At 49.7% G+C, this 24,065-nt stretch overlaps 1 protein-coding gene across 5 annotated transcripts in view; it reads right to left on the bottom strand.

Annotated features, from left to right (window-relative positions):
* Nucleotides 1-24,065, bottom strand: part of CADPS (calcium dependent secretion activator) — a 196,588-nt gene that overhangs the window by 7,963 nt on the left and 164,560 nt on the right. For all 5 annotated transcript variants that reach the window (XM_084530730.1, XM_084530733.1, XM_084530732.1 and 2 more), the window contains 4 exons: nt 19,689-19,763; nt 18,561-18,644; nt 14,404-14,436; nt 11,502-11,609 (listed from right to left, as the gene is read on the bottom strand). In XM_084530730.1, coding sequence (XP_084386856.1) covers nt 11,502-11,609; nt 14,404-14,436; nt 18,561-18,644; nt 19,689-19,763 — 300 coding nt within the window. The remainder of the gene's footprint in view (nt 1-11,501; nt 11,610-14,403; nt 14,437-18,560; nt 18,645-19,688; nt 19,764-24,065) is intronic.

Below are 24,065 nucleotides of genomic sequence, written 5' to 3'. Positions count from 1 at the left end.
CCTACCTGCTTGCTTTAACCACTGTTGTTTGTCTATTATGATGTGCTTTAATGCCCATAAGAGCAAAACTACTGGTGATACTACTCAATTACCATAGTAACTCTCCCCTGTGACCTCTCATTTCAGCCCTCGCTTTCCAACCAGAACCAATCCAAGCAGGGCAAATCTATTTAAAACTGTGACACACACGGCACAAGGGAACTCCGAACGCCGGCTGGCTCCCTCTCTTTGTCTGGGACACCGGCTTGTTTTGAAACGCTGAAAGGGAGCTTTGAAATGAAGCCTCGAATCCAAGGTGTTTCGAGGTACGCAGCTTGGTGCTGGGAGGCCGCCTCTGCCGCAGCCCCAGTTTGGCCAGCACGGGGCAGGGGGAGGAGAGAGAGATCTGTGTGATCCTATGGGCCTCATTTCCCCAAGGAAAGCTCAGTCTGCTCTCAGGCAAGAGCCCTTTCTCAAAGTGACTTGATGGGAAAAGAAAAAAAGTAAAGTAGAAGCCACCAAACCTCATGCCCCCAGCCCACAGGCCAGCAGTGTGGCTGGGACGTGTGGTGGGGCTGCACTTACAGCTGCTGGCACACGACAGCTCACCGAGCCGTGTCTGTCCCGAGTCCAGGAGGCTCTGGGATCAAATCTAGGATTTGGTGTTGTCCAGGGATCAGCTTAGCTTGCACACACGGTTGCCAGCTTTGCAGTGTCCTGTGTGCCTCACAGCCGAGCTGCTCTGGCAAGGTCTGCCCCTGTAGCGTGTCCTCCGCTCACGCTCAGCCTCGCTGGCACACACGGAGCTGCCCACAGGCCTGACATCCAGAGCTCAGGCTGCTTGACAGCAGCACTGAAGGACCTCTCCTGTCCCTCTGGACTTGTGTGACCACCAGGGCTTTCCTCTCCACCTTCCCTCAATGGCTTTGCGGTAGTTGCAGTCATTGCAATCCTAAAAACCTGGGAATGACAGCAAGGAAGAAGTGCAGAGACTCCCGGCCAATAGTTTCCTCCTCCTTTCTTTAAAAAAGGAGAGGCCAAACCTCACCATACACTACAGAGCACACAATCCTGAATTGAGAGCCTCCCAAAAACTTGCTGAGATGCCAACAGAGGATGACAGCAGTGGCCAGCCCCGTGCTAACAAGGTCCGTGATGGCCCCGCAGGCACAGCCCCGCGGCTCAGAGATGGGCACAGCCCTTCTGCCACGCGAGGAAGGAGGGAGAGGCGCACTCTCCCCGGCAAACATATGTTTTCTGGATGGAAAGCTGAGACCTGCCCACACAGCGGTCCCTGCCACACTTGTTCATGAACTTCTCTTTCCACAGCTCAAGGAAAACCATGCTCTGCTCTGGGCATCGCTACACACCGTCTGCGAGGGGACCCCTAAGCCTGCTCCTCCACAAGGCAGGCCAAAATTTTGGCTACAAAACCTGCTCTGGCACAGGGGACTGAACGAGCCCCACAGGCTCAGTGCATCCACCTGAGTCGCATCCTGCCCATGTTGGTAACAAACCAGGGACTGTCCTGACACGGAGGTGCTGAGGATTTGGCCCACTCTGCCACATCTTGTAGGGCCAAGGCTCAGGGACGCCACTGGGTGCACCCGGCCTTCCCCGAGCGAGGGCATCAGCACGGCCCCGCCGCGCTACGGGCACGAAGTTTGGCGGCACACAGCTAAACAGAAAATACGCCATGAGTTAATATCACAGGCATTGATCAGCTAGTCTTACAATTAATGCTTCCAATAAAAAAAAAAAAAAGCTCCCCCTTTTTATTCAACAGAATAAGAAATTAAACACTTGTGGGCTCATTCTAAAGAATGAATGAAATTGAATAAGCTACCTAGCACTTGAGATTCCCAGCGAGTGCTTGAATAGAGCAAACCTCCTGAGTTGAATGGATTGCCTTTTGGGACCAATTTGTCTCTTTTCACTCTTTATTCCTCCTTTTTTGCTGACAGATGTACAAAGGCGGAACTGCGCTGTGCAGCTTAGCTACATGCACCCACAGCAGCTGTCACTTTTGTCGAGCAAGTTAATCAAGCAAATGCCACCATATCCCACTTTCTATAAGGAACAACATGTTATAGACAGTAGTCTTGGGAGACGGGGAGGGAGGGAGAGAGACTTTATTTTAACTTTGAGTAGCTGTTTTTTTTTTTTTTTTCCCCCTCTGTGTGTAAAAAAAAAAAAAAAAAAAAAAAAAAAAAAGGCAGCCAAACCTGGTAGCACAAGCTGACACTTTTGTTTTCCCGGAGAACAAATATTTAATATGATTTTAACTCTAATTTGTACTACGGGGAGAGCTGTCCGGTTTTAATTAAATTTAAGGGACTTAGGGAACGCGGTTGAAAAAGAAATGGAAGCTTTTTGTTTGTGTTAACGCTTGTTGATAATAATATATTGATTGTCAATCGCTAAGCCCAAAAGATTAGTGGAGCAAATACTATTATCTGAATGCCACAAGTGAAGTGCGAGCTTCCCTTCCCTGCTTGTCCCTTTGTGCGGCAGTTTGAATCGCGGCTTGTTATTTATACATTTTCTTTGATAAAACCAACTTGTGTGGCTGATTTTTTTTTTTTTGAAACCCTGCCTCATTAAGTGCATAATGGCATTTACGTGTGGGGCTTTCTGCTTTTTAGCCCGTCAGGCTTAAGCTGATATTCCTCTCTCACGAGCGTGTTTCAAAACTTGGGATGCTCGCAAACAATCGGGGACGCAGCAATATTGCAGCTATCAGCTGCTCTCCTGCCACTGCCACGGGCTCCAAAAGAGCACAACATTATCTGCAGGGCGTAAATAAACAAGCAGGTAGCTTCCCGCTATGCCTGACCGTAACGGGGCTGCTCGCTGGGTAGTTTTTCTGTCGCAGGCAAGGCTTTAAGTGGGCACACTTTGGGAAGTGTGCCTTCCCGTGCCGCTCTGCCGAAGGCACAAAGCGCAGCTCTGAGAGGTCTGCTGGCAGCCCGCTCTGCTCCCTCGAATCCACAGACTTCAGAAAGCATCTTTTCTTTCAGAAAATAAATCTAAGTTTTGGTAACAGACTGCGTCGTGCTGATTTAACGTCCCCGGAGGGTCTTTGGTGGGGTTTGTTTGGGCGCAGTACGCATAGGGCAGAAGGGTTTGGGGTACGTGAGCTCCCCAACACACTCTGGACCCGAGACCCCCATGAGCAGATCCTCTCATCAGCACTGCTCTGGCATGGCTCAGTGTACGGGGGGTAAATGGGCCTCACGGGGGCAACATGCCTCCTATTTTCTGCATCAAAGCTCCCTATATTAAACTCCACATTAAATTCTAGAGGTCTAGAAAAGTGCTAACAATTTAATTAAAATCCCTTGAAACCCCAGGATCTTAAAAAAAAACATATATATATATACACACACATACATTACTTTATTCTATTAAAACCTCATGGATGTGTCTGGAGTGCCCCAGGTCAGGAGCACACTGAGCTGTTACCGAAATAAACGGCTGTACATTTTTTCCAACATGACAGACTTCCACTCTGGCCCCGGATTTGTCGTGTCCCTGTACTGGTATCAGTACGGGCGCACGCAGCGTACTGAGCATCCGCCCAGCCCTGTGATTTCTGGATGCCTTTTACTCTATACTATATTTGTTAACCGTGAAATTTCATTCACATTGACAACGTAGCTATACGAGGGAGTTACAAAGTCAAAGGGGCTCGATATTAAAATAATCTGTAGTATTATTTAATAATGTCACAGTCCCAGCGTTGCATAATAGGGTTAAGCTGCTAGCCAGAGCGCCTCATCATCTGTCTAGGATGCAAATGGCATCACCGAATTACATTATCTTTTTTTTTTTTTTTTTCCCCTTTCTCTTCCCAAAAATAAACCACAAAAAAACTTTGAATCGCGTAAGAGCTCTGCCTTCAAACAGAGAAGAGAATTCAGAATGAAAGCAGACCCGGGCGCGCCGAAGTGCCGCACGCTTTTTGCAGTACATATGGTACCTGCGCTCACCCACTGCTCGGGGATGGCAGCCCCAGGCTGGCGCTTCACCCTCAGCTCGTGCCACGGCGGGTGTGAAGGGGCTCGGGCACGGCCGTGCCACGGGGGCCGGGGTGCGGGTCAGCCCCTCGTGGGTACGGCTTCAGACTGCACACAACTCATCCTGCGCGCTGCTCGCCGCAAATTTCTCCCCGCTCCTAACCCCGAAGCATTTTATTCCTTTCTGGGGAGGAAGAAGGAGGATGGGGCATCTGTGGTGCCAGCGGGACCAGGGTCTCCATCAGAGAAACAAGCCCAGGGACGGCACCTCTCGAGCTCCCTGCACTCAGTGCCGCGCAGCACCAGGTAACCCCAGACGTGCTCTGCACAGCCACAACCCCACGCACCCGGCTGGCGGAGGGGCTGCTTGCTCTGAACACCAGCACTTCATGCTAGGTTCCCCCATGGCAGCTCTGCAGCCAGCCTGAGCTACCAAGGGACCAGCAGACAGCTGCAGCCGGGGATATATTGCTCTTCCAGAGCAGCCCCGTGCCTGCATGCATAGGACCGGCTCTAAGGGGACCCACCTCCACCGGCTCCAGGTGTGGGGCTGGCACTGGGGTCCTTGGTTCCCCCTCTGCAGCAGCGTGCCCCACACTCGCTGCAGAGCTGTCAGCCAAAACCCCAAACCTGCTGCTGTGCAGGACACTGCAGACCTCAGTTTTCCTAAATAAAAGAGCTTCTGCTGAAAAGTGTCAAAAGCAATGCAAAGCCACTTCTGTACGGATGCCTGTGCTCCAATACTTTTTTTAACCTGTAAAATATTCTCTGCTTATTTCCATTTTTCAAAAAAGAAATGAAGTTGACATGTTAAAATCCAGGTTTCTATATAAAGAAGCGCGGTATAACACCGTATCCACACAGTGTGCTGCTTTTTTTCTGTCCTGATTGCAGGGCCTTGGGAGTGCAATGCTATCCCTGTGCCGCTGCGTGCAGGGCTGATGAACAAGGTGCACTCCGGTCCTAAAATGGAGTATTTTAATTACACCTGTTATTAGGTCGAATCAGAAGCCGTCCCAAAGTGGGATGTGGGAAACTTCAGCTGGCTCCTTCACAGCCTGCAAACTCCCCAGAGCAGCAAGTGGCTGCCCGGGTATCTCAGCCCTGGAGGTTTTGTGGGTGCAGGAGGGAGCAGCTCTGCTCCCGATGGAGGGGACCTGCTCCCTCCCTGAGCCTTTTTCTGGCAGCATAAGCCCTGGCTGAGGGTGAAACAGCACAGGAAAAGGGAAAAGCTGCAGATCAAGAGCAGCAAAGCGACCTGCAACAGCAACTAATCCCCCAGGCACTGCTGCCTGGTGCAGCAACAGCAGGGGCTGCGTGGGGCCGGGCTGCAGAGCGAGGAGACAGGAGCACGGGGCTGTTCGCGCTCCCCTGTATGCACAGCTGGTCCCTTTAGGCAAACGGATGGAGTATGCCTTCTCCCTGCAACACACCTCTTGCCCTAAATCTGCCTGGGGTACTCACTGCTAGGGGGGAGTAAATGCCCTTGTGCTCCGTGCCTGCCCCAACGCAAACAAGCCGAGCTCTCCGGCGCTCTGAAGTGCCGTGCGGATCGTGCCAGCGAGCCTGTGCTGACCTCAGAGCAACGGAGCAATCAGTCTGCCTTCTTAGAATGATTAATGGAAAATCTCCTCTGGAAAAGAAATCAAATTAACTGTCTTCAACCAAATGTCTACTGGAACAGGAAAAGCTGTTCTGATAAAGACATTTAGGAGGAAAAAACCCTTACGAGCATTTAAAATCCAGTGACAGATCTAGGACTTATTTTATTAAGACTCTCCCCACAATAAATTACACAGAGCCTACTTAAAGGAGCACTTCATAAAGGAAATGCAGTGATGGGGATGTAGGAGAGGCCACTCGCAGCATGTGCCTGCTGCCAGGACGCTCTCGGATGGGACCGCACGGGACGAGGGCAATGCAGGCAATGGCCACACTCAGCTCTGCTCCAACAGGGATGGGGGAAGAAAAAGAGGCAGCCAGAGCAAAAGGTGCAAGCTGTGCCTCCTCACGGCAAAGGGAGTTTGTCCCCCTCCCCGAAAATACACGGAAAATCGCCATCACAATTTCAGAGCCTTTTTTCTTCCAGCAGCACAGGTACAGGTCCCTGCCGAGACCCGGGGAGACAAAACGCTGCACTTCCTCGAGATCCCTCTGCTAATTGTCTTCGTTTCACAACTCACTCGGGGGAAAGAAAAAAAAAAAGGCAAAAAACAGCGAAGAAGAAGAAATAGCTCAGTGGAGGCCATATCAGGATGGGAGTGGGAGAGAGTTAGTGCCCTAATGAGCAGTCGAGCTGCGTAGGAGGGAAGCGGGTTGTTGTCTGTCTCAGAAAGCGCCGAGCGCGGCTGCAGGCAGCTCTCAGATGAGAGCCGAGCCCAGCGCGCAGCCTGATATCCGTTCTTCCCCTGATCCTGCAACCCGTCCTCCTATGAGTAATCCTAACTCACAGTGAGTAGCTCCGCTGACTCACGGCCAGGCTTTTGGGCTCGAGGACGGGAAGGCGAAGGTGGGGCGAGAAGGGCGCTCTTCTGGCATGTGGCTGTGCAGCGCGAGGCTGATGCGCCGAATAACCACCACGATCCTGCAAGCACTCCCTGAAGGAGCTGCCAAAATTCGAGCGGGTAACCCCGCTGAAGTCAAAGCTTCGATTTTAAGACCAGGCTAATGCCTGGCTGCCTGCACAGGGCTCGCTGGATTAACTGATGTAGCTGTCAGCCTGTGTTGGGTAATTTTCCTGGATGCTCAGGTGTGATATCAGCCTCCAAACAGCGGGTACTGAAATGTGCTGAGCTGCTGTGAATCCTACAGTGAAGCAGCGAGTGGTGCCCAGCCAGCTCCCCAGACATCTGTATAAGGATGCTGGTGAAGACCGAGACTCACGGGGCTCCCTGCATGCTCACGGCCTCTGACATTCCCAAGTCAGCTACCAGCAGACAGCCTCGAGCAGTGACTGCAGGACCAGTGCTCCTGCTGGGCTCTTGGCTGGGGAAAAGCAACTGAAAAGCACTGGATGTCACCCTGGGAAGTCACCGCTGCCGCCTGAACAACCCTGCTGAGCACAGCACCTGCCCAAGCCTCCACCTGAGCCCTAGGGGTGGGACCTGGCCAGCGCCCCGACTGGATCCCACCGATGCCACCCCGACGCCGAGCTACAAAACCGCCTTCGTCTTGCAGACACAGAGGGACCTGCTTGCTTGTTTCATGCGAACTGCTCCGTCTGCTATCCCGGCTGTGACACAGACCTTCGAGGAAGCAGAACATACACAGTGACAGTGAAGTGGTAAAACCGCCTTCTGCAGAAAGCAGCGCGCTCGGCGCTGCAACTCCTGCCGCCTCCCCGGGCGGTAGCAGTGCTATCAGTGCGTGATTAAGTTCTTACCAGACTTTTTGGTAAAGGCAACCTCCCTGATCTGATAACTGCCAAGGACAAGCCAAATACGCAGGGTCAATCTATGCACGTTTAATCCCCAGCAGGCAGATTAAGTGTATAATTGACCCATATAATCCATGTATCATCTCCAGTGAAATGTTTTCTATGTCCGGTTTAGGCAGACGTGAGGCCCATAAGAAAGCTATCAGAGGCACAGAATTACCATGGCAGTGGATTTCATCAAAGTTGGAGATGGCTTTTTAATCACTGATCTCAGAGACTGCTAGATTTAAGCAGATGAACTGGCACTAAGCACATCTGTTTTAATCCTTATCTTCTACTCAGGCTGGTGTCTTCAAGAAGTACAAGGAGGAAAGAAATAAATTAATTTTTTTTTTAGGTCCTCGCAATCTTAGGAGCTTCTCTGGGTGTTTTGATCTCTCATATCAAAAGCGTGTTTTTGTTTTTTTCGGTAAGATATTGAATTAATCATCAGAGAGAAAAATGCCATCTGCGCTATTTCGGGACTGCCTCGGGATGCTGGAATTCGCAGGATCTCGGGCAGCTCGCGCAGCGCTCGGTAGCCTTTTGCGTACACGATACTTGCCTGCGACCGGGTAGGAGCTATTCTGCTCTGGTTTACAGTAGTGTTTACCAATTTATCAGGAAGGAAGGTTGGCATTCACACTAGCTACTAGTCAGTCATTCACTCCCTGGATCACATATGTTCTGGCGGGCTGAAATCTATCCTGCGTGCACCTCAGGGCATGTGTAAAGACACACACACGTACGCACGTATAAATAACTTCTACTAAAGCGAGCCTTTAAAAGTGAAACTCCTGCTGCTTTCAGCAAAAATTATGGATGCACAAACTCTGATCCTACCAAACATGAGTGCCCACAGGGAGCTGGATTTTGCAGGATTGGTCTGAAGACTCAAAATCCCTCTGCAGGCATTTTTCCAGGTTTAAAATACACCTGCCTGCCCCTGTCCGATCGTCCCTCCGAGCAGCCACATCCCGCGTGTCAGCCCCCATCCTTCTGGGGAAAAAGGGATAAAATTGTGCTCTCCATCAGGCACTAAGGAGAGCTTGAGATCCGTCTGTGCCGCATGCAAAGCCTCGCAGTGGTTCAGATCACAAAGCACACAGACATGCACAGAACCACGGGGAAGGGACGCATGCCACGATGCTATTCTTAAACTCTTCTGTTACCAGTGCTCCGTACCAACGGGTCTTATTACAGTGTTTTAGCTTTAAATGTTATCAAATTAGTGAGCCAGGCCAAGTAAATAAGTCATGTTACTCTGCAGTAAACAGCACTGCCAAAAAGCTAGTTAGGTTTTGATTACCAGCAGAACTCCACGATCAATCTGTTCGTTCAATGATCCCAAGAATACAGATTTTTTAAAATTAAGATGATGACTCTATTTTGGGGGGAAAAAAAAACAACAAAAACCAACAACCCTGACTAATTTGCAGAATTAAGAGGATTAACACAGAGACCACACAAAAATACTACAATAATCTTCCCCAAACACTGTTATCCTCCAAAGGGCACAGTCCTGTATGGCAGGTGCAAAAAGGGGAAAGGGTGTGGGGAAGGAGACAGAGCTTCTGAGCTAAGAAATGCTATCAAATGCCAAAAGATATGCATTAACCCAGCTTCTGTTGGGAAATGGCCTGACGAGCACCCTGCAGCCTCTGCTGCGGGGAGGAAACAAAGAGGGGAAATGAATGGAAATGCTGAGCAGGGCTGCGGAGGGACATGGGGGATCAGGAATAACCCGGGACTGCAAACCCCATTGAGCACACAAGAGGCAACCTCACCCTGCACAACGCTGCCCTTCCACTACTCTAAGCTAAAAAAAAATCCGAAGTCTTTCCCAGAGGGCACAGGAAGGTGATTTAGCCCTATGCTGTGACCAGAGGAGCTGCCTGGAGCTGTTTACCTGCTGCTGGAGCACACCTTGCCAGAGGACATCCCGACAGGACTGACCTCCTGGCTGGGGTAAGCAGCACTGCTGCGCCAAGCCAGCTGGGGAGGTGCCCTCTGAAGTGCCAATAATCTCATCGCCTGGAGAAACTCCTCAGCTAAGAGGATTGCTCTGCAGCTACACAGGAAGGAGCGAGAACAACCCCGACACAAGTCTAATTCAGCATCCTAAATAGCATTTTTGGCCATTGCTCTGCTCTTTCTTATTCAAAAGATAGCTGGTGCCTAAAACCCCGTAGGGAAAGGAGACCAACAGAGCTTGAGGGCTCCTTGGCTGCATCCCCCTCCCTCCTACAAGCCAAGGGCCCCCAGCCTGCCCCGCTCGAGGGAGCACACTTTGTGGGCAAAACACCTGCAAAGAGGGAGGCTGGCAGCACCGGGTCCCACCTTGCCTTGTCTCACTCCAGGGAAATTTGTGGGCAGCAGGGAGGGAAGGAAAGATTTTGCACTTTTCGCTTTCCACCAAGGTAGCTGCTCTTTTTTTTTTTTGTTGTTGTCAACCGTTAATTTGCTTAAAACGTGCCTTGGTAAAACTAAGGACTGATCAAACTGAAACCAATATTTGCGCTAATTACAGCTTTTGGAAAATCGGCAATAATGGCCCAAAGGGTATAAACACACCAACTGTGAATCACAGGAAACCGATGAGGGAAAAGGCAGTGTGGGCATTGAAAAGAACAGTCCAGATGAGCTCTGGAAATCGAACTGCTCGCGGAATAAATTTCCCCACAAACGAGCAGTGCACTCGCAGGCCCGCTGCAGATGGAAGCGACAGTCTTTTGTTTTGTGTTTTGTTTTGATTTTTTTTTTTTTTTTGGTTTTTGTTCCTCCCCGTGCCTGCTCGATGGGTGATGTGCGGCTGGTGCTCAGCGCTGCGAACTCTCCCGAGAGGGGCCCGGGGAGGCAGCGGCGTGCTCCGTGCATGAATGAGGCGTTCTCAGTGGATATGGGTCATGCTAGTAGATGTACACAGTAAGATTATTTGACTCTAATTCATGCCACTTGATATAATGTGATAAAACATTTGACATGAGAGATAAGTTCCATTTTAATCCGATAGGGTACGGGGGAAAGAAAGAGTGGGAATTAAGAAGGAGGAAGAGGTTTCCGAGGGAAAGGGGATGCGCAGAAAGAGAGGTTTTGAGTAAAAGAGGAGGTTGATTGGAAGGAAAGCAGCTTTCCCTACACACTGAGGAAGCAAACGAGCGAGTAGAGAAAGCGAGTCAGATTGTTACAGTGCCAGAGCCGGGAGCTGGAGATGGCACTGCCGAGAGATGAGAGGAAGGAGAGTGGGAACAGAAGCTGCTTCGAACAGAAATCGCTATATGGACAGATACCCTAAGAGAGACTGAGACACTAATGCTACAGGCTGGCCATTAGCAGAAAACCTTGGCTATAGAACAGCTACAAGGACAGAAAGGCTGTAACACAACAAGAGCAGCAGAAACAGATATACTGGTTAACATGCATCCAAATCCAAAACAAACGGGCAACACAGGTCACTGTTCTCCTAGAGTCCAATTCATTTATTTCATGCCAACAAAAGTAACTTTGGACCTTTAGGTCAGCCTCCTGCCACGCCATTTTTGCCAAGGAGACCATGTTTGAACTTGACCTTTGGTGTCAGGCACCATCGCATGGACCTCTGGAAATGTGAAAGTCCATTCCTAACCAGCTCTGTTTTGGTTAGTTTTTTAAATTTACTATGCTTTAATTTGCTGTCAGCTTTGGAGTGCTTGTCAGTGACAAACATTGCAAAATGTGCAGAGGAGATGGTCCTCAGCAAATGCATCCGCCAGAAAACTGGCTGAGATTTTAACAACGAGAACAATGACCAAGATGTGTTGTTAACGAGAGATTTTCCACAAGCTTAAACATAGTGAGGGCTCTCTTAGAAGATGCTGTTCCCTTGAAATCCACGCACAGACAGACCAAGACACAGTACACTAGAGTAGAGATTTAAAGCAGGCAGAGAGCAGATACGAGCCTTAGTCAGAAAGAAAGGAAAGATTTATTTATTTTTTAAAGCTAAAACCAATAAATTTTCTCAAAATGTGACTTATCCTCCTGTCTTATTTTGTCACATTTTGGGTCTCTCCTGCTTGGTGTCCAAGGAGGAGAAGGCATTTACTTACATCAAATAACCTTTCTATATACATCTCCTCATTGACCTTATCACGCAGGACATCCTGAGAGTGGCGGACAAATGTCACATAGGCATCAGCAACATCCATCCCCGGCTTCTGCATGGGGGAGAGAAGAAGAAGAGAGAGAGAGAAACGTGAATACGCTGCAGGGGCAGCTCCTCCGTGTACCCTCAGCGCTGCTTCTCCTTTTCCTCTGTCTCTCTCCTGCCGCCCTCGTGCAATTCACCCCTTCCTTACCTGCCGTGGTGGGGATGGACACGGTGTGCCCCGCACAGCCCTGTGCCCAGCACAGGACCACGCAGAGACACTGTCTCCATCTCTTCTTTTGCCTAGAGTGCAGCAGTCAGAGCACAGCTCTCCCTCACCACGCCGATGCCAAGAAGCTCTCCTGCTACGCTCGGTGCCGCTGACCTAATCAGCCAAACAGCCGGGCTGCGGATCTGCTGCTTGCTCGTGGCACCTGCCACACGCGAGCCCTCTGGGTTCTGAAGGCAGAAAGCCCAGAGCTGCCCTCGCGTTTTTTCTGCCGAGGTGTGGGGATGTGAGCAGCAAGCAGCTGGCGCTGCAGGAGGCATGCCAAAATCCCACCGCTTCGCCTGCTCGGACCCTGCCTTCAGCTCACACTGCTGCTCTTAGGGAGAAATTGGGTAAATGTCAGGGATTTACGTCTACAGGAATGGTCAGGGCACTGCTAAATGCCAGGAATTCAGCTCTGCAAGATCCAGGGGATAGCAGCATTTCTGCACGGAAAGTGGGAACTGAGGCAGGCTGCGGGGAAAACACTTAAAAACAATTCCTGTTCGAGTTCGTATCGCCTGTTACATTGAAATCCAACTTACCTCAAAGGAAACCCATTAAAATACTGTAACAGGAGTCATTACAAGAGCTGCCACAAAATCTTAAATTTCCATGGCACGTTGTAAGTTTGTTAATAACTAGTGTCATTAGTTTCCATTACTGTGATTTACCTCAGATCACAGAGTTATCGTTTCTCTGCAAGATACGATTGTCAGCCGCTGCAAATTGAAGTTAGTTAACACATCTGTGTAATTTCCAGGGTGAAAATGAGGACAGTTTGGAAAGCAGTAGGAAGGGAGTTTTTTAATACAAAGCAAACAATTATCAAGCAAAGGGCCAGTGCTTGGCCCTTGGGAAGCTAGTAACATTTCTTAACACCTACTGAAACAATGACAAGGTATTAATTTGAAAAACAATGAGGACAACACAAATGTGGCAGTAGTCAAGTGTTACACTTTCAAGCAATTTTCAGCACGCTGATCGTGCCCATTGTGAGGTGGCAGTGAAGGGATTGCTTTGTGTCAGGCAATCGCAGGAGTGCCTGGGGAATTAGATTTAGCCGGTGGGCATCTGCTCAGCCACACCGTATCCCCTCTTTCCTCTAAAACGGGAACCTAAAGCAGTGTGACACAGCTTGCCGGCCGTGGGGTGGCTTCTAGCAAGAGCCTGGGAGTTGTGCGAGGCCAGCTGCTGATTTCATTAAAAGCAGCGTAAAAATTCAGGAGAGCAAGCGGCTGAAAGGCGCTGTCAGTGCGAGAGGGGCCACGTGGATTTGGCATCGTCTTCTGCGATAGCTGCATCAGAGGAGGCCATGTTTGGCACAAAAGTGCCTTAAAATAGCTGTTCTGTGCTCAGGCTCCTGCTGACAAAATATTTTAAAGTCACTCACATGACCAGGAAATTCACCTAAAGGCTCTCCACGTTTTTCTAGGGTGAAAAATGAACTCTGAGCCTCCCTCTCTAACGCTCTCAGTAACTTGTTTGTGCTGCTCAGAGATATCTCTGCATTGGGACATTTCAAAGCAAACAACACCTCTCACTTTTCAAGAGTTTGCCTTCCCCAAGCTGGACTAAAGGTATTTTGTGGGAAAAGTCTGTCTTGGGATAAAGGGATGGAAACACTGAGTGCAGATGACGCAGTCCATGATGCCCAATACATTTGTCAGGCTGTCATGTGGGAACATGCCGACCAATTGCATCCACATTAAACGCCTGTACATTACACGTACAGGTCACCAGACACAACTCAGCTACTCTTGATTTAAATTGCCCAGACTATCTGAATGCAGGATTCGGTGTGGGATATTAAGGACTACTCTTTTTTATTTGTAATTTTTTTGTAATTGCCTCTCTGCCTGTAACTGTAACAGTAACTCCCTATTCCATCCAACACTCACATATTACATTTCAACTCCATTTAACTGTAAATTTCTGGCAAGTTAAGTGCTCTGTCTAAGGACATTAAGGGCTCTTTTCTCTGTGAATCAAGGTCTAATTAGAGGAGACGATGTACAATTTTCCTATACCAATTAGAGAAAAAAAAGGGGAAAAATTTCATTAACAATTTCCCAAACACATGTTGCTAACTCATCGCCATTTCCCGAAAGTAATGAAAAAGTCATTTTTCTGAGAGAGTAAAATAAACCAACAATTAGAAGAACAAAAATAAAATAGATTAGCTAATGTGTTAGATGTGTGTTGGCTCAGTTCTAACATGTCTGGACCTTTTTGTTTGGAAATTATTCTGTATTTGTACAAGTCCAAATGAAGAATTAACAGAATGAACTGCTCCTGTTTTTTTCTTTTTTTTTCTTTTTTTTTTTTTTTGATGTGATTCAAGCCAATTTCATAAATGTGGTACTTTTTTTGACACCATCTGCAAATTATTGCCTTAAGAGCCTCGTAGGTCTCCGCAAGAGGGTAAGTGCTGATTATTAGCGTCATGGAGACATTCTTTCCAGTTCAAATGTTAGAAGTGCGAGGGCCCACGGTTCAATCTTGGCTGTTAATGCATAATGTGGGTTGCTACACATGCCATAAAACAAACCACGAAGCAAATTACTATGACAGAAGTTGTTTAAATTGCGCTTACGGGTACATCCACGTATTTGGAAGCAGCCTTCACCTGTAAAAGGAACAAGAACAGAGTTTCCACCGTCAGTACACTTTCAGGCTTTTCTTTAAACATCAGCAGTAGCTTCTGCACCCGGACTCAGGGCAACATGGTGCTGAGTGGGGCAGAAAGGGCGACAAAAAGTACGTTTCCCATCTAAAAGAACAAGCAAGGGTGGTATTTTTGTTGTTGTTTTGGAGAGGTAACTTTGCTGCCGCTCAGGCTCTAATAGCAACAGATGATAGTGTGGGAGTTGCGCTTCTCCCTCTTCTCCTTAAGCGAGCGGGGGAAGACGGGGCTCGTCAGGAGACATCGCTGCTTGCTTCGGAGGCCTCCTTCCCCACCTAACGCCACGTGTCGCCCCGGCAGCCCGTGTCTGTCCCCTGGGGAGCCACAGGCCAAGGACCGCGGGGACGGCCCTACCAAGCACCCTAAGGACCACGCTTCCCTTTGAGGGCTGGCACCGGTGATGGGCTCAGGACACCTGTGCTCATCTTGGCTTAAAGATGCTATTTTCGGGAGGGTACCAGGGTGGGCGCAGTACACCGTGTGTCCTCACAAGCTCGTAATCCCAAAATTTACATGGTCTCTGCTTTGCCCCGGGGCAGGGCCCGCTGCCTGGCACGGAGGCAGGCGGCCCTGCCGCCAGGTCCAACTTTTCCAACTGAGCAGCTCCCAGCTGGCCAGAGAGACCCTTTTACCACTGCAGCATAAGGCACCGTGTCTAGAAAGTGTACGGCTGGGATTTTCCACAACGCTTCTGCTTTTAATTAGGGTAAGCGTTGCCGGCCATCTTTGTTTGGGTGTAAAAGCTCACCTGCTTTTAAATATTTCTAAAGCTACCATTAAAACAGCCTAAATATAACACGCACACAGTTGCATCTTGGGATGAATAAATTATGTGTCCCGAATGAGAGAATGAATGTATGTGTGAGACAGAATGTGAGAGTGGGTGGAAGTACTCATATGGTGTGTGTGGGGGGTGCATAATTAAGCACAATGAGGCGATACAAAAGACCAGACTGGTGGTAATTGCCGAGGTGAACGCTGCGAGCGTTCGCAGCGCCCGGGCTGGAGGAGCAGAGGGGAGGGCAGGAGGGCGGCGTGGTGCTGCCTGTGGGCACAAGGGGCCACAGGGGGACGGGGCAGGTCCCCAGACACACGTTCAAGAAGCAAATGACAAAATCGACGCCGAGCCTCAGCTCCCCGTGAAGAAGCGGCGCTCGTCTCGCCTCCAGGTACCCCTGTGCCCAGCTGGCTGGATGCCTCACCCTGGTGCTGCATTTATCCTCAAAACTCCTCGCCAGGCATTGAAGTGTTGTCCTTGCTCCTGCAAAGTGGGGGCAGAGCAGCCCTGTCCTCCCTGCATGAAGGAGCCCAGACAGCGGTGCCAGCTCTGCACACGCTGCCCCCAAAGGAAGGAGCTCCTTCCCTCCCGGAGAGCACTGAGAGCACTGAAGCTCTGCAGCCTCAGCACCTCAAGTCCAGGACCACGGTCGGGGCAAGCCACACAGCCCACAGCAGGCGTCCTCAAGCATCAGTGTGCAAACACCACGGCTGGACCCTCACTTGCCCAGTTCCTGCAGGGGAAACCAGGAACCTGAGCGCTTTGGGTCCAGCTCGGTGCCACTGCCTCTTCTTCCCCCAAGCCACCAGGCAACGAGAATAACTCAGGCAACTTCCTGCCATCTCCCCCCACTCCACCCACAAAAAAACTGAGCTTCTTCTCCTGCCCACTCCCCTTTAATCAGAATAATTACTTGTTTTTCTTTAAACTCAGATTTGGCTACATTCAGTGAAATTTCCAAACTGCCGGATGTTGTGTGATTTTTGCTAGGCTGCCGTTTTTCACAAATTATGTGACTTTGCCATGAAACGTCTCAGTTTACCATACAAATTTCGTGCAGAACAAAAATAAGATCTTTTACTTCTGTCTCCCTCGGGTAATATGCAGTCTTTAGTTTTAATTACCGTAGGTGTAATTCTCCGCCTACAGAGGCCATCCAGATTAAAGGGAATTTTAGCAGCTGTCATTCCTGTGACTCAGTGGAGCTTCACATGCAGACACCCATCCAGGGCCTGGGCTGCTGCTGCTGAGATGCACTTAAATGTAGCAACAAACAGAAAAAAAAAAAAAAAGTCTGGCCAAATTTAGAAGGGTATTTTCCTCCCAAAGTGCTCTGCAAGGAGAAGTGGCTAGTGAGAATTTATTAGGACAACAGATGCATTAATTTTATCTCGAATTTCGAGGCAGGAATTGGAAATGAGGATAGCCTACTAGGTGATAAAACTGTCTGTCACAAGACCCCCGATTACATGTCACTTGCCGAGAGCCTGGAAAACATGCGATGAAAGAAGTCGGTAGAAGGGGGTGGGAGACTAATGCTTTCTAGATCTCGGAGGCTTGGACCATAACACTTTGTTGTATTTGTTCAGACAGGGAAAACGTGGGAGGTGGTGCAAGCATGCTGTAACAAGAGAGAATTTCTCTATTTATCGCTGCAAAGACTAAACACAGCAAGTCGCATTACTCCTGCAGGGAACGGTGCTGCTCAGCAGAGGCTTTCTAAGCCCGGCACTGAATGTTTTTTGGGGCTGTTCCTCAGCCTCCTCCTGCCCAGTGCATCCCAGCTGCCCTCCCAGCAAACACTGGGACCAAGCAAGAGATGTCCCTTGCCTGGCAAGCAGCAGCCCTGCTCCTCTGTGGTGCGCCACGGCCTCTTGCAGGGGTGAAGGCTCAGCACTGTGCAGAGAGGGCAGGGCATCCTACAGCTCACCCAAGCAGGAAAGTGTGGTAAATACTGTGCCCAAGAGGATGAGGGAGGATGAGTGACCCCCATGCACCCACGTGCTGCCTCCTCAGGGGTGCTCAGAGCCTGACACGAGTTTTGCAATTGAAGGGAGCCATGTACACAGCAGGACACAGTGGGAGCAGTGCAGCAGCAGCCGAGGAACAGCTTGGCTTCACCAAGAAGGAAGGGCTGCACATCACTGCCTGCCTGGGCTGATGCTGGTATTTCCGATGCCTGAAAAGCTGCCACCTCCACGTCCCCTGCTGCTGGCACTCGGGCACCTCCTAACTCCCCATGGCAGCCACCCCAAGGCCTGCCCCAAACGCCCAGGCGGCAATGCTGGGGTTATCCTGCAGAGGGGCTGTGCTGTGGGTTTGTGTGGGATCCCTCCCCTGCCTCTTGCTCTGGGAACAAAGTGCTTCCAGCACAGCTGAGCATCCGGGGTGCTTAGCTGGAACCCAGCACCCGTGGCAGAGCAGGTACGCAGCCAGAGCCTGTGCGCAAAGTTTCTTGCCTCGGCTGGAAAGTCTTCTTGACGTCAATCTTCACCACCCCTGCTTCCAAAAGGATGCTACAGAACTGCCTCACACCCATCAGAAAGCAGCCAAGAGCAGCCCAAGAACAACAGAAAACTACAAGGAGTTATGAGAACTTCTGAGGGTGATTTTGGAAATCCCTTCGAGCTTGCAGAGCAGCGCCTTCTGCCTCCTGCCTGGTCTCTGAATGAGTGAGCACACGACGAGGCTGCACGTGTGAGGCCAGGCCAGTCAACGAGGGTTTTAATGCAGCTTTCCAAGCAACCCCAGACCCATGCATTTGGGTGCTCACCTCTTTGTGAGCCCAGATGAAAGAATTCGGGCCTGCAAACAGGTGCTCTGGTAAATTCTGGGGCATTCATTTTCAGAAGGCCTCTGGAAATCAGCTGCTGCGTGTTTGTCCTAAGAAACTGTCAGAAATACTTTCCGGAATACAGCTCAGATTGCTAAACTAGGGGAATTGGATTTGGAGTTGGAATTGGATGGGAGTATAGTATTTTTTCTTCACCTTCATATGCTTCCTCAATAGGATAAACTCCACCAGCCTGAGTGATGACTGACCACAGCTTTACACCGTGCTACAATACAATAGCCTATTCTTCTTTGGTGTCTGAGTACTGTGTATCTGTAAGCAGGGTGTTTGCTTGTTTGTGTGGGGGTTACAGCGTCCAAATATCATAGAATAGCAGAATTATTATTATTATATAGCTTCTCTAGTCCTGGGAGAGCAGGAGATTATAACTCAGAAAAAAAAAAAAAGAAGAAAAAAAAAAAACAACAAAGAAAGGAAGATACGGTCTGTACTTACAGTAAATGACAGGAAAGAAGAAAACAAAGTTCCTTCATCGTATCTAGACAGTTTGGCCAGGACTCCTTCCAAAATGGTGACAAACTATGAACACAAAAAACACTGCAATTATTTTTAGTAATTGAACAAGGGTATAAAAACCAGCCTTGGCTTCAGGGAAGTGGAGCTCTCGGCATTGCCAGAGGAAGGGACAACGTGCACCCAGCAGGCTGGGGAGCGGGGAGAAAAGAGCACTGCCTTTTGGGTGCTATGGGGTGCAGTGCCCTCGGAGTCTGGGGTGATGCTGGGGTCGGGAGGTGGGTGCAGGGGGTGTGGGAGCCAGCACGGCCCCTCCAGTGAGGGAAGCCGGTGGTCCTTGCTCCAGCACGCAGTGTCAAGCACGCAGCTCGCTGGGTATTCTCGCAGAAGAATTGAACTGGCATATGTTGGCAGAGTATGTTTAAAGGTCTCCACTGTATAATAGGGATGACTTGTTCTCAGAAAGTTTGAAACTATAGGAAAAAACACCCCACCATCCTTCTCCCTACCTCCCAGCTCCCCGTGTGTTAGCACAACACACCAGACCTACACAACACCCCTTGGGAAATGCTGGCAGCTGAACTAGAGGAGCTGAGTCTGATAAAAAAATAAAAAAAAACACACAACAATTTCCAAACAATTAAACCTGACATTTGGGAATGTACTTCCCACTACTGTCGCCTCTAAATTAATTTCTTAAGACGAGCATATGGTGATCTTGAGCAAGACAAGCTATTTTGTCCGCGCAACCTTCGGCGTAGGAGGGGTGACCACCTCTGAGCGCCACCCCAACGTCCACGCAGCCGCGCTTTGTAGTGCCACCCCACTGCAGCGGGGTGATGCTGGCCACGGGGTTGTACCCCACAAGCATAAACCCCGTTCCTCAGAACCACTTCTGGCCCAGTTTGTCAATCCTGCTAACAGCGTACTGCATCGCATGCAGTTCCTAATCATCAAAGAGTCACCATGAAAGAATGGGGGGATGTATGATCTTTCCTGTGAGAAACGAGAAGCCAATTCACCATCTTAATGTGTCACATTTTAATGGAAACGCACGTATTAAAAAAGCAATGTTAACAGTGAATCACTTCACCTGAAGCTGAAGGTTACCTTTGCCACTAGGAGTGTTATCATTTCTTTGACGGTTTCCTCAATTAGTTCGTCTATTTTTGAATGGTACTGGTGCTAAAGAAAAATAAAAGGAGAGGCGGAGGAAAATATTAGCATTGATCACAGGCGAGAGCTCTACGGTTGTCAGCCTCTTCTCTTGGCAAACTACGCTGTGCAATAGTATTAATCTGAAGAATTACGCAGCTCGTTACTGTGTGCTCCACCACAGTGGCTGGCGATTACTTACACTCACAGGAGAGCCCTCGAATTCGGGAGAATCCTCCATCAGTTGGTGGAGTGTGGGCAAACCCTGCCCTTCTTCTGCGTGCTTGCGGCTCCAGGAGCCACAGCCACACACCGGAGGGGAGGCTTTTGCCACGCCTGAGAGCAAGCCCCAGGATGCTACAGATCCTCAAGTCCACACAGCCTTTTGGAAAGGGAGCAGAGAGCATTTTCTGCACTGGGGGAGTTTGCAGTGGGCTGAACCCCTGGGGAAGGCGCTCTGCACTTCCAGTCTGCTTCAGCAGAGCACCCAGAGGTGCGTTATGCATCGGGTTCGGCGGGCACACGGTTAAAATTAAGCACGTGTTCAAATGCTTTGCTCAGTGGCTATAAAAAAGATCTTAAAGAAGCCCAGCAGACTCAGATAGGTCTTTTTCCTTGTGCAGAAGATGGCAGCCAGCACAGCCCCGAGCCCTGCGCGTTAGCAGGCACCACGGCACGCGCTCAGCACCGCTAAGCACCGCCGCTGCCTGCAGCAGCAGCATCGCTTCTGTCTGCAACCCAGTCTCTGCACATGCCAAACCCTCCTTAGCTTGGGAGCTCTGATGCAATCAGCTGCAATATGGCTAGAATAGGTACTAAAATACAGTCTTCTACTAATTTAGAAAAGACCTGTTTCCAATACAAGATTTAATTAGTGAAAACATACAGTATATTCTTATTTTCAATGGACTGAGAAAATACTGATTATGACTGCTTTCCAACACAAAACATTTGATTTTTCAGTCAAACATTTCAAGCACTGGTGCTAGTCACTATATTCATTACCACTTGGCATTAATATTGTTTTAAAATGTTAACATCAAATCACATTGAAAGAGACAAATCTGCTTTAAATACTAATCAGACTTTGGGAATGAAGACTGCGAGGGCTTTACAAATGCTAGACGTTGGTCTCGGTGTCTGATCAGCAGTCTGAGCTGCTCTCTGGTTTCTTTTTTTTTCCAACGACAACAGCACATTAACACAGGAATTAGGAACAAATAAAAAAAAGTCGGACACACTTACCCACTCTTTAGCAAACTTTTCAGATGATTGGGGACAGAAATAAAGAGGAAAGTGCGAAAGACAGGAAAAAGAAAATATGAAGATAAACAATAAATAAAACAAAATCTTAAAGAAAAGGGGGGACCTTTTAAATGTGGCTATGATAACAACAGCATCACGCACAGAAACAATAAGCAGGGGGAAATGAAACGTGATCAAAACCTCCTCTCACTGTAACGTCAGAGCTGGCTGCCTGTAGTATGTGCAGCAAGGAACATGGGGAAGGGGCAGGATGTTAGCTACCTGCTGGCAGACCCCTGAGGCTTTCTCTCACTGAAGGGGAAGGAGCCAGGTGGGTCCTACAGCAGGGCAGGGGCATGTGGTGCTGCCCCCACGTCCCCATGGGGCAGGACAGGAGTCCCTCTGGCCAGGCATGCAAACCAACAATGTTTGCTTTTGGAGATCCCCTTTCCATGTCCTGCTCTGCAGGTCCAGACACATACGAGCGCCTTGCCCAACCCCAGTTGTCTGTGGCTGAGCTCGTTAATGTAGGGTCAGGCCTCATCAGCTTCCAGATTGACCTGGCACAGTGGGAGATGTGGCCCCCGGGTGAAAGGGACGGGTAACTGCTGGATATGGGGGGAGCCACCAATGTCCTCAGCACACAGGGCCAGCACCTCCTAAGGAAGATGATGAAGGAGCTGCATGCATTGGGGTTGTCGTCCCCATGGGGTTTTCCTTCTGCAGCTACATTTGCTGTGCGTGTGGGAGACCTTGGACTTGGCTAATTCCCTTCCCTGGGAAGCAGGCAGCAGGCAGGCAGATTGGGAAGACAAGGAGGAGAGGAAGAAAAAAGCAGGGCAGCTGAGGGGCTGCTGGGGCTCCGGGATGGAGGAGAGAAACGCAGGAGGGATGGGAGAGGCTGCGAGGTGGCTGCACAGCCAGGACGGCCTGGCAGCGCACGCACTTTTGGAGATGGTTGCCCATTGTAAAGGACAATTTATAGAATCCAGAGCAAAATTCCCCTGACTCAATATCAAGTTTCATATTTTCCTCCAAAAGAATGCTTAATTCATTAGAGGGCATTGCCAACTGGGGTTTTTACATTGGATAAACCATGAGTTTTAACACGAAAATAGCTAGGTACATGCAAAACAGGGCATGAAACGCCTTCACCAATGCGTTTTCACTTAAAAGCTTGTTTAAAAAGCAAGTAAGGGCACTGATAGAATAAGCAGGCATCTCTGAGAGCAGGAGAGGCCCTGTGCAAGCACCACGGTGGTGTCTGCAGGGCTCTGACTGCACCTTCCCACCAGGGTGCAAAACCCCTGGGGCAGCCCCGGGGCTGGGGACCCTGCGGGGTATGGCCTGGGTGGCCCCAGCTCCACGCCCTGGGGAAAAGCAGTCCCTGCCAGGATGGGGATGGGAGGACAGCGGGATAAAAAATGGTGCCTGGGGAGGCGTTCAGAGCTGGTTGGCTCCGAAACTAGCGGTTTTAGCAGCTCCCTCTGTGTCCCCTCGGAAAACGCCCGGGGTTAAAGATCGCGGAGCCGGGTTGCTTCGCTCGGCGCAGCAACCGCTGCTGGTGGAGTTCATCGCAGCTTTCTATTAGCTCGATTATTACAATCCCTAATCAGTGCACTACAATGATTCAACTTGACTTTATGTGATGAGTATCTTGCCTTGTCATGTAACAGATTGTGTGTACGTTGTATTTCTCTAAGGACCATCTGACCTTAGATATTAAATAGAAACATACTAGACCAACTGAGAAACATTTAATACATACATTTATCCCCTTAGATGTATTAAAAATTCAGAGGAAAAATAAATATTTAAGATGGTAAAGTATGTTTACCAAATGTTTTAACAGCTGCCTTTAGAGACAACGAAATGGAAATGAAATGATGGGTGTTTGTTTCACAGGGTACTGCTCTCAAAATGCATTCAAGTGTCTGCTGAAGTGCATGGAGCCGAAGGTAGGCTTCGGAGAAAGGCCGCGGGGTGGGAGGGAGTCCCCGGGAGCGAGGTCAGATGATGCGCCAAGTTTGTCTTTGCCCACGTACAGCACTGACAGGGAGAAAAATCAGGGGCTCGTTTCCCATCCAAATGTCATCCTCGGCACGGTCTGGGCAAACTGTGATGTGGGAACGGCGCCGCGGACAATTTTAGCCCTTTTTGCTGCTTTTGAACTCCCTGCAAAGGGACCTCGCCTTGGGGGAGCGTGGCTGCGGATGGTGCTGGGTGAAGGGGTGCAAGGTGCGCAGCAGCCCTGGGGACACGGGCTGCTGGCTGCGGCTCTGATGGGGGCTCCTGATGGTAAGGGGCATCCCTGCCTTACATCCCTGCCTCACAACCCTGTCTCTCATCTGTCTGCTGTCGATCTGTGCCATCGTTTCCACTGGGACTGGAAGAGTTGGGGTGGCATTTTGTCCTTCTGGCTGTAGTGAGAGCTCTGCTCCTGTACCACGACCCCCCAGCTCCCAGCCTGAGCATCTCATGGCATGAGCAAACGGAGGGGGAGGTAGAAACACTCATTAAAACGAAGAAAAGAAAAAGGGAGGGTGTATAAAATGCTGCAGCCCTAAACGGTAACTTATGCACCGATAATTTACATCTGCTTTGCAACTCTGTTAGTTCAGTTATCTGTTAAAAGCCTCGTGCCCCAGCAAGTGCTGCTTGCCACTGGAGCTGCGCTCGCTCAGGGCTGCTGTACCAAACACCTCCTGGAAGCAGCCCAGGCAGATTTGCAGAGACGAGCGCTCAGCCCTGGCACAACTGAGATGTGCCCGTGCTGCTGCCCACTCTCCTTGTGCTCACCACCCAACTGTGTGCACAGTGACCGATGCTCAAAATTTGGAGGAAGCTATGGGAACCACCGAGCACCACACGTTAGCAAGGGAAGATGCAGCGAGTGCCTGGACACACAATTTATAGAGCTAACATCAGCCTCCTGCCATCCTAATACTTAACCTGGTGATTTTCTGAATGCAACAAGCTTGCTCTGTCACAATACTGCAGTTGGTTTGATCTCCAAAACGCCACCGTAAATAAAGCAAACCAGTAACTTGCAAGGGCTGACTGTAAAACCTGACCACTCAAAGTTGT

Source organism: Aythya ferina, assembly GCF_964211825.1.
Source record: "Aythya ferina genome assembly, chromosome: 10".
Taxonomy (NCBI): Eukaryota; Metazoa; Chordata; class Aves; order Anseriformes; family Anatidae; genus Aythya; species Aythya ferina.
Note: the sequence above shows the minus strand (reverse complement) of the source record. Positions and strands in the feature narration are given on the sequence as shown.